The 11,319-nt window shown below is 33.8% G+C and overlaps 1 protein-coding gene across 1 annotated transcript; it reads right to left on the minus strand.

Annotated features, from left to right (window-relative positions):
• Positions 1 to 4,586: 4,586 nt before the first annotated feature.
• On the minus strand, positions 4,587 to 10,947 carry LOC145589598 (uncharacterized). The gene is made up of 8 exons (XM_081646243.1): positions 10,703 to 10,947; positions 9,127 to 10,113; positions 8,629 to 8,747; positions 6,748 to 7,725; positions 6,312 to 6,606; positions 5,578 to 5,743; positions 5,026 to 5,131; positions 4,587 to 4,931 (listed from the first exon to the last, which is right to left on the minus strand). The coding sequence occupies exons 2-8, from the start codon at positions 9,907 to 9,909 to the stop codon at positions 4,814 to 4,816; spliced, it is 2,565 nt and encodes an 854-aa protein (XP_081502369.1). The 5' UTR covers positions 9,910 to 10,113; positions 10,703 to 10,947; the 3' UTR covers positions 4,587 to 4,813.
• Positions 10,948 to 11,319: the final 372 nt, after the last annotated feature.

The raw sequence follows: 11,319 nt of genomic DNA on the forward strand, positions 1-11,319 counted from the left end.
TCATTTTATTTATGTGTTCATATATTTTTTTTTACTAAATGTTCAAATTATAGCTGCACTAGAGTGCAACTAAGATGTAACACCCTCAAATCTCCCTCTACGGAAATACTAGTATAATACATATAATTATACCGTAGAGATACACTTAGGCGTATTACCGCCGCGTGATTACGCAAGGCTACTCAACTTACTAACAAAACCATACTTTGCAGCGGAAACTTCGAAACTCTCCTTTATTAATAATAACTATGAATAGAAACCAATGTTATGAGTACTCAAAAATAGATACAAAGACCAAGATTCCTAACTTAGTGAAACCAATCCCGGGACTCCAATGCATCAATTTATTCACTCCACCTGAAATAACACTGCTTACCATTACGGTAAACAGGGCTAACCAAAACAAATAAGAAGTACGGGTTAGCAAATATGCTAAGTACGGTAAGTGCAAGATAATTAAATTCAATTTATTTGCAAACATGCTTTTGAAATCAATTCCAATAATTATTCCAATAATTCCAAACTCATGATTCAAAACCAATTCTCAATATTCAAATCCCAATAATCAATAAAACCAATTCCAATTATTTTAAAACCAATTTAACCAATTCCTCTCCCAAGTGTGCACACCCCCCCAAGCTAGTCTCCTTATGTTACAAGGCTATTCTTGAGGAAAAACCCGGTCATACAAAGTCCAAGGCCTTATCAATAAACCAAATCCGCATAGTGGGATTATTAACATGCTTATAAAGCATAAATAATAAATTTAATTCAATGATTAAATAAATCCTCTTTAAATCCAATAATTCCAACCTTTAATAATAATAATTCAAACTCCCTTTTTTTTTTATAAATCCAACAAGCTTTCAAAACCAATCCTTTTTAAACATGAATAATAAATTAATTAATCAAAACATATTATAAAAATCAATACTCCAATTTAATTATTAAAACCAATCTTTTAAACATACTTTTATTTCATAAACCATAATTCAAGTCAATTTAATTCAATCACCATAAAATCAAACATGCTCATTCAAATCAATCTCTTTTTTTTTTAAGGTATCTAACCACCTAACGTACCTTGATCCTTGCTTAGCTAAAAACACTTCAAAAGAACTCTCAAGTAGCTTGATCAAAAACACCCTACAAATAAATATAACCTTAATTAATATAAGGTTAACAAATAATCACAACAATGAAATTAAAACCCCCAACTATATGTACATGAACCTTTTAAATTAATTTTCATAAACATCATTAAAAATCTAATTTATATAATTAAAACTACTCATAATAATTTTTATAAATCCCCCATAATAATAATAATAATAATTGAATAAGAGAAGAGAAAGAGAAAAGATAAGAAACCAAGGAAAAGAGAAGAATTGGATTTTCGTTGGAAAGAATAGGCAGAACTTGCAGAGGCTATAACTCCTCCGATATAACTCTGAATTGGGTGATTCTTGAGCCTAACCTCAAGGATTTTTCGAGAGAAACAATCTTCTGTGAAACAGCAATACCCCAAAAACTGACCATAAGTGCCCGAAAATTGGCTTCAAAGATAAACGGGATGATTTGTGTAAAAAGAGGAGAAGAAAAGAAGAGAATTGGTGTGAAGAATGTGAGAGGTATGGAGGGGTATTTATAGGCTAGCTCATGCAAGAATTATGGTAAGAGAACTTGGGAAGAATTATGGTAAGTAGGGTTTAAGGGATTACTTGGAGAAGTGAGTAAAGATTTAAGGAAAGTTTTGATATTGAAGAGATTGTGTATAATTGAATATGGAAGGTATGTTTGTCATAAAAAATATTAAGGAAATTGGAATTATTTGGGGAATAATTAAGAAAAATGAATGGAAAGAAAATATAATGATTGGATATTAAAAAGATGGAGAATTAGAATTAAGGAAAATAGGAGATTTTAAGGAGATAATTAAAAATACAAATTACCAAAATATTTTTCCCAAAATCTACATGGAATGGCCGAAATTTTTGAGCTTTTCTAAGCTCATATTTTCGGCCCTCCTATTTAGTACTTTAGGAAATTATTTTTCTAGTTTTAAGGAATTAAAATAATTGTGTAAATAATATTTATTGTGATAAATAATTAAATAATAAAAATACCAAATATTCACCAAATAATTTAACTAATAAAAATCAGATTTTCTCTTAGGAAAATCCGAAATTTATTAGCCAAATAAATGGGATTTTCGGACTTGTTAAAATAATAATAAAATATAGCTTTTGCCTTAATTAAAATATCCAAAATATATAAATAATCCGGTTTTTAAAATAGGATAAATGGATAATAAATCTTATCCAAAAATAATAATTTGTTTTTAAAATACTTTTGGCGCCAAAATTCAGATATCGTTTTGGCTCCAAGATTTAAATAGTAAGTTAAATTACTAAAATACCCTTTTTAGAAAATAATAATTAATTAATTAATTAGGAAAATACGTATAAAAATACGGAGTATTACATAAGACCTATTGGATCCCATATGTTGAATGAATGACATGATCGATATCACACTTTGCAGCTTCGTTTGGTGTATGCTCAACATATAAAGCGGAGGTCTTGATAGCCGAATTGGGACTTGAATTGGCCATGAACAAAGGCATCATAGCTAGCACTATATGGACAACCAAGCATATGTTGAAGCGCTTCAAAAACTAGATTATCGAGGAGAAAGCTATCATATTATTGTCGTAGTTTTGGTTTGTTCAATTCGTATTTGTCTTTGTTATCGACTTATCGTGAAGGGAATAGTAGCTGATAATTAGTTAATGTAGGTGTTGCCCAAACAGAAGGGGTATGTTATTTCATTGTGTACCATCCGAAATTACTAGTCTTTTCCGAGAGGATATCTTAGGAGTGGCTTTGCCATGCTTAGTTAATTAACTTAATTTGTTATTTTTTGTAAGGAGTCTACCCCTCTTCTACAAGGACAAAAAAAAAAAAAAAAAAAAAAAAAAAAAACATAGTTTTACATACATTTATAATTTATTACAGTATATACTTTTACTTTTCCCGTTCCAAAATACTTGTATAAATCTATGATGGCATGTAACTTAATTATCAGTGTAGTAGTCATTAACAAATGTGTATACAAAATTACTCAAATTAAAGTTTAAATTAGTATTGACAAACTAATAAAATAAGTAATCGTCGGATAGGATCACAAAATTACGTTATTCGAATATATAATTACATCTACTACATTTAGGCCTTGTTCTCTTCACCTAATTAATTTCATTTCAGTAAAAATAATTTCAGTTCGATAAAAATAAGTTCAGTTCAATAAAATTCAGTTTTCTTAAAGAAGAATTATAATAGAAAATCAGTAAAAATAATTTCAATTCAACAAAAATAATTTCAGTTCAATAAAATTAATTTAAGTTCAGTAAAAATAATTTAAGTTCAGCAAATATAATTTTGTTTCATTAAAATAATTTCAGTTCAGCAAAATAAGGTGAAGAGAACGGGGTCTTACTTACTGTATCATTCATTAGTCAATTGGTTTTTATTTTATTTTTTTCCAATTACATCTTTGCCATTTTAAGTACTATACTGGGTTATATCTAGCCATGTTTGAATAGCTCCTTCAGTTTGACATTTACCACCCATTAATTTGTTAACTATTAACATTAATTAATGAGTGAAAATATGTAAACATATATTTTTAAGCGTATAAATATCCACACACCATTTATAAGAGTTAATTTACAAAAATGAGGGCAAATAAATAAATAAAAAAATTTAGAGGTATAACTATCCTTTACACCATTCAGAAGCTTAATTGAACTTCATATTTCATCATATTTATACTCATACTACTAATTAGTTTTTTGTACTCGCCTTTACTCTCTCTTAGTATAACCAACTTATATTTTCAAGCTTTTTGGCTAACGGCATACATTATAATCTTGGGTCCGACAGTGATTTATGCAAGAGCTTTAGAATATAATATTCCAATGCAAACTCTAGAAAAAATTGCATAACTATCATTAGTCTTCATTCTTTACGGTCAAAGGTACTAGTATTTCAAAACCTTTGAACAGTTTGTGGTCGTAAAAGTAATAACATCAATAGTCTTCATTTTAGACAGAAATTAATGTCTAGAAGTAAGAAAATAGAGCTAAGAAACCCAACAGAGTATGAAGTTATTGTGCTAAGAGCATTACGGGCCAGAATAGCAGAGCGTTACAAGTCCGCAACAGCTAGCCAGCCAGATATTAAAATTTAAGCCAGTCACTGCACAATTTATGAATGAGAGAGGGAGGGGTAAGCGAGGGTAGGGGGTAGCATCAAAAACTGCAAAGAGAAAGATCAAGTTACGCACTGTGTATTTATTGTAAGGTTCCTGCATAAGGTGCAAACGAGAACAAAAACACAAATATGCCACAGCTGCAAGCATTACTATGATGTAAGTAGATGCGGAAGTTATATTGACAGTGACCATTAGAGAAGGCTGCAAATGATATGTACATCCTCAAAGAAACATAGCTAATAAATTGGTGCAGGGTTGAGAAGCCCCACAACCAAAAACACAACATCAGATAGCTTTTACGAAGCTCAGCATATGATCAACGAAGCCATTTGCTCCTGTGGTTTATCCTTTCCTTTAAATAATGGGTATTTCTATCAGAGTTGTAACTTTTTCAGGATATACAAAGAAATTATGGTGGAAAAAGGAAAGAAAACACAGTATTTTTGTAACCAGGAGGAATGAGCACTGAGAAATTGCCCCAAAAAATGAAATAAGATTATGTTGACATGAATTGCCAACTTTCATCCTCCATTTTATTCTATTGTATAAAATAAGCACGGATCACCTCAATAACTGGTGCCTGGCACATTGGACACTTCCCGTCACCTTGAACCAGCAGATCCGCACATTTAGTACAAGTGCACATGTGCCCACATCTGCACGATTAACGAAATCAAATATGAATAATGAATAAAGAGCAGATAATTCACTCAGATACGATAACGTTGATTTTCAGATGATTTTTTTTACCTGTACAATAAAGAGTCAATGTTGGTGTTAGAACATATACAACAGACGCCTTTCCTCACACAATCCCATTTGAAACTATCTTTAGGCAGTACATTTTCGAGCAATTCTGTTCAAAGCAAGGGAAACACAGATGAGAACCCAAAAATAAGAGTTTGCAAGAATATATCATAAACCAAATATTTATTATATGTAGTACTCCCTCCGTTTTTAAATACTTGCTCCATTTCTCCATTCACGGAGTTTTAGGAGAAATTGGAGAAAGTAATACGAAGTAATATATGGAGGTAGTGAAGTAGGTGGAAGAATAAAAAATTATAAAAAGCAAAAGTAGTGAAGAGGATTGGAGGAGAGAAAATATGAAATTAATAAAATATGATAATGGTGGGTCCATTAGGTGAGAGAAATTAGTTAAATATTGTAAAAACTTTCCAAATAAGGAAATGGAGCAAGTATTTAAAAACGGCCGAAAAAGAAAAGTGGAACAAGTATTTAAAAAAACGGAGTTGTAAATAAATACTTCGTATATAGAGACTATTCTGCCTAATAACTTGCCAGATGGATTGGCTGATCGATTCAGAGCAGCAGAGACCTCCTGTCTCACAGAACGTTGCAGTTCAAGTTGCATATCCATGCAGGCCTCCAACATTCTTTGCATGTTATTCAATCTTTGCTGCAGCCTAGCCATGTCAATCCTCAAATCATTAATTGTCTCCCACTCCTGTGCAGATGGGAAACTGGGATTATCAACCACAGATAATTTTGAAGTCCAAAAGGCTATAATATAGAGACAAACATACATGCGTAAAGTCAAAAAGAGGCTACAGAACGAAGATAAATCAGCCAATAAACAACTATTAGTTCATAGAATCATCTTGCAGCTGAAAAGACGCATGTCAAGCATGCAAGAAACAAAGGCTTTGTGGGGGATGGGCCAAGGGGGGAACTTTAACAAAAATCAACAAGGAGACAGTTTCATATTTACTCAACAAGCTAGAACAGCTAGATAATCAATAAACTCATGTAATACAGAAAAAGCGTACGGAGATGGCAATACTCCATACAAGTTTAAAACCAAAATGGCTATCATTGAGAAGGACCAGAAAACAATATGAACACTTCCTACACATTATAAAACACAAATCGTGGTGCTCTCTATGAATGACCTCCAAAAAAGGCAAATAATACCAAAGAGTTGTATAAATTAAAGCAATATTCAAACAATGCACAAGATAGACAGCAAATGCTAAACACCATATATGTAGTAAACACAACAGAACAGAACTCACAGTTCCAGGGCGCTGTTGTGATTCACGCCTTGACCAATTGCCATTGTGCCCCCAATTTGCCTGAGGGAGAGGTGGTGGTCTAGGAAGGATTCGTTGGGCCTCCTCAGCATGAATAGGTCCTGACTCCTCACTGTGGTCTGTGCTTAGGTGATCTTGATTCTGCATGGTGAAAGGTGGAGACATTTCATGTAGCTCCCAGTCATCAGGAGCATTAGTTTGTCTTTCCACATAAGACTGTATCAACTGGTCTAGGCTCTCCCGGAAATCACTATGAAGAAGACTTGAAACTCTTCTTCTGCAATAAATAGCACTTACAATCATTACAGACGTACACAAAATAAGCAAACAACAGATTGACAGAACTACTGAAGTATAGTTTTTCTGTTTAAATTATTCTCCCTCCGTTTTAGAATTAGAAGAAAACAAGAACAAATACCTATTCACAAGTTCTCTTAGCTCCATATGATGAACATTATCATCATCAGAGAAATAATATGTATCGAGTCTACCAGAAGTCACCCCAGAAGAAGGCATTCCAAGCCAATCTCTTGGAGTTTCCAGAGAGCCACTTTCATGCCAATAGTCTTCTTGCGCATCATTCTGCTCTCCAACTTCACTCTCTAAAGCACCATGAGAGAGCTCTGCACCATCTACAGGCCAATGTTGTCTGTCAATTTCACGTTGATCATCATCTCTCCATTGGTTTGATAATACATTGCCTTGCCATCTGCTTTCATCATACATTGTAACATGTTCTGGCCAGTCTTCCACCTGGATACTGGAATTTTGGCCATTTACCTCTTCAGATACATGGACTTCATCATCTAATTCACTAAGTAAGTTAATATCTTCTCTGTGAGTGTTAAAGTGATGAGATATTTCATGGGCTTCTTCTAAATCAGTAAGCTCCTCGCTTCCGCTTCTTGAAGGTTCTTGAGAATTCATCAGCAAGTAGCCCTCGTCTGAAGAACCTACAGCAAGCCCACTAGTTACTGTCTCTGATCTATTCTCCCCATCTGAGGCAAGCTCCAGCATCATTTCAGCTTGAACTTCCAATTGTTGTAAATTAGTGTGCCCACTGCCTTCTCTCGACTGATTTACATCAGCAGACGGACCAACACCAGCATTTCCTTCAACATCACTCTGTCCACAAGTCCCAGCAAGGATCTCATTTGCAGACTCATTTTGTTGAGCATCATCTAGGATCTCATTTGCAAGCTCATTCTGTAGTTGAGCACCATCAAGGACCTCAATCTGAGGATCATTTGGTACGTGAGTACTGTCAATGCCCTCATTTGTGCTGTTAGCCTGAGTTTGATCGTCTCTAAAACTATGAGGACTGCTTTCCAAAGAACTACCAGACAGGTCACTTGCTTGAACTTGAAAGCTGTCCAATCTGGATAGAAAACCTCCCCTGTATATTACATGAGATTAGGACAATAATACATAACATAATACAGAGAAAGACATAAGGAAATGGCTACCTAATATCCAGGACAAAGCATAAAAAACAAAATAAAAATAAAAAAGGTAAGAGTAACAGATCACTACACATCACATACAGATGTTTGACTGATATGTCCCCCAATTATAATTTACTCTGAACCCAATAATTCAATCAGCAATTTTTCTCCACTTAAAAGTTGTACACCAAAATTCAAACAATTGCAAACCACAGCCAGTGTTCATTTATCATGGGCTTTCATAGATACTTAAGGTCATAAAAAGCATGAACCTAAAGTCCTAAACTAACTGAGCAAAACTCACAGGAATATATGATGAACTCAAATCTGTTACTCAAATCTGTTTCCCACCAACCCGCTTTTTACTTTTATAATTACTCCTTGAATTAAAGTAATGTTGCAAAGTGACTAATTCATGTTGTCTTAGGACTAAGACATCTAATCTTTGTTTAAAACGATCGTTAAATGCACCAGTTTTGCATCAGCAATAACAAATCTGATGAATTTAATGAACTTAACACGAGATGTAACATACTGTGACTATGCATAGGATTTATACAATTGCTTCACCTTGGTCTAAACAATGTCTTCCTAGTACAGATACAAACACAAGATAATACAATGACGAATTTTAAAACCACCATTAGAGATTAAACAGAATTGTCAGTTATGCGTAAGAAAAATGAAAACATACATATACGAACACTAGAGAATGCTAAGATAATTATACAAACAGCATAAAGCATTCGAAGAAAACCTTCAGGTGCTATGATGAGTCACAAAATCACCGATATATACCACAAGTTCTCACGAACGCCAATTATGCAAAAAGCATAAATGAATGAAAAACATACCTCAAACCTGACACAGTTTGCCGCTGCCTAAGTAACCCCAATTCACTTTCAGCAGTGGAACTGGGCCTCCTTGACTCAGCTGACCGCATATTCTGGAAACACCGAATCCTAAGTAAAGACTGCAAAAAGAATTTTTTTTAAAAAAAATATATATTAATCATCATAAAAAACCTTATTCCTTGTTCTCTCAAGTCCTGTGAAAGATTATCTGAATTGTTGTACAATATAGCAGAACTTATTGACCTAAGAAACATATACTTATATTATAGAAACGAATGGAATGATCAGGAATTGGAATTGGGATAAAGTTCATTTTCTATGAAGTTTGTAATGAGAAAGCATTGTTGCAATAACAGAAAAATAAGCAGATGACAATCAGACAAATAACTTGGTAGCCTTACTGACATTTGAAATGTGTTTGTAGGTGCAGAGGAGAGGAGTCGTGGAGGTGTGAAAAAATACTCAATTTTTTATAGAGATATATAATGCAAATCTTACCTGAATGCGGTTGCGGTGAGCAAATCGGCTAACAGGACAAGTCACCTCCAAGCCCTGGAGCTCTTGTAGTCTTTCCTGTTCCTTCTTGGCCAATAAATCAAGCAGAGCCTGCCTGCCACATAATCTACGAATTGGCCTCCGAATATTTTCAACTTGACCTTCATTATGATCTACAACTTGACCATCTCGGACTTGTTCAATCTGAGAACCAGCTTCAGAAACTTGGTCTTCTCTCGGTTGACTGGTCATCTGAATCCATTCCCTCACAACTCGAACCCTTTCACGCTCACCCTCACCAAGCCATTGCGACCTTGATCCTCGGTTCCTGTGGGGAACATTGGGTGCCTGGGCGGCTCCACCATTATTCTTCCACTCCTGAAAAATTCTTCTAACCCGTGCCCTTTCAACAAGGCCAAAATCTAGAGATTGCTCCGATGTCATACTCTGACGATCATCCTGCTCATTTAAAGGTCCTGTGAGGCTCTCAGAGTTGATCACAGACCCATTTTCACTCTCACTCGAATCCTCCAAACCACCCCTACCTTCCCCTTCATGACAATTAGGCAAGGCATCATTTCTCTCTTGTTGCAACCTTGCCCTTCCTCTTTCACGGACACGATTCACCACGCACTCATCTTCTAATTCCAGCCACATCTGCCGGATTGAGGATGCTCGGGTGCCTATACTCCCTTGAATTCCAATTCGTCCTGATGATGATGATTGAGACTCCCTTAGAATTGAAGACTCAATCACAGGAACATTGTGCAAACCTGCTATCGCCATTTCTAAATTAAACTATCAAGTATCAACTCTAGAAACCCCCAAAAATTTTAGGCCTCAATTCAACAATAATTAACCATTTCAACTTCCTCTCTAATTTATCAAACAACCCTCTAAATGATATGATGCCACGAACAGCGCACGCATTCAATAAAAACCTTAGCCACGCTATCGTTTTCAAATTTCAAAATGATCAGATCATTGGATCTGCAGAAAAAATTACACACCCTTAATTCCAATAGTCAACATAACTATAATAAATTTGACCAAATTTAGAACTAGAATATTCACAAATTAAATAACTTATACTTGTACATAAATTCTATACAAATTCATAATTTCAAAGATATTGCAATGAATTGACAATATTTCCCCCAACACAATTAATCAAGAATTCCAAATTTATCTACAAAACTCCTCTCAACAACCCCATTTCCAAGCAAAAATTAACAACAATAACGAAAAAAACCCAGAAATTAAAATTCAGATTATTGGCATTAAAAACACCAAAAACCCAAATTAACCAAAATGAAGAGAAATTAGAATATAAGCAAACTTCATAATAAATATAGACATATCATAAGAATTGAATTAGAATTAAAATAATGAAAAGGGAAATGTTGGTGAAAACGATAGGATAGATCGTGAATGCACAACAAGAACTGGTAAAATTAAAAAATAAAATTAAATAATAAAATAAAAAATTAACCATGGAAGAGTCGTGTTCGTTGAAACTTCGAAGCAAAGAGAAAAACATGTAAAATAGAGGAGAGAGAAAGTAACGTTGGAAATGTACCTGTGAAGAAGAAGAAAGCTTGAATTTGAATTGAATCCGAAAAAGTGAGAAAATGAGAGAGAGAAAAGGGGGAAAATTAAAATTGAAAAACCCTAATTTATATTCTAATTAAGCTGTCGAGAAAGTAACATAAAAAATACAGACAAAGGAGAGAGAAAGAAGGAGTCTTTTAGTGAGAGAAGGTGAGGAGGAGGACAGAGGTGGAGATGCGTTGATGGAGGGATTTATTTATTATGGTTTCCATTTTATGACAAAATAAATTTTGAAAAAAAAAATAATAATTTTGATTTTAATTTTTCAATTTGGGGAAAATTTGGGGATTTGATTTTTTGTTATTGAGTTTATGATGAATGGAATGGAATGACTTAAAATTTGGAGTTGTCAAAGCGTGGATTGGATTACGCCGGTTATATTTATAAAAATTATCGAGTCAAAGTATGTCGTGTAATTTATATTAATGACTGTCAAATCATATTATTTATGTATGATTGTCGAGTCATTATTATCTCGTGTGAACATAAATATTAGTTTTTGACGATTCTATCCCGTGATTTTTATTTGCTCCTAAATTGATTGAATATCATTCGGGCTACATTTAGAAATTTTCTTACCTAGTA

Source organism: Chenopodium album, chromosome 17 (genome assembly GCF_948465745.1).
Source record: "Chenopodium album chromosome 17, dcCheAlbu1.1, whole genome shotgun sequence".
Taxonomy (NCBI): Eukaryota; Viridiplantae; Streptophyta; class Magnoliopsida; order Caryophyllales; family Amaranthaceae; genus Chenopodium; species Chenopodium album.

Excerpts from the sequence above, each read along its gene's own strand:
- LOC145589598 (XM_081646243.1), bottom strand. The coding sequence starts at position 9,909 with ATGGCGATAGCAGGTTTGCACAATGTTCCTGTGATTGAGTCTTCAATT. Across the intron at positions 8,748-9,126 it reads CTCACCGCAACCGCATTCAG|TCTTTACTTAGGATTCGGTG; the intron begins GTAAGATTTGCA and ends TTCTTTTTGCAG. Across the intron at positions 5,744-6,311 it reads CACAACAGCGCCCTGGAACT|GAGTGGGAGACAATTAATGA; the intron begins GTGAGTTCTGTT and ends CCATCTGCACAG.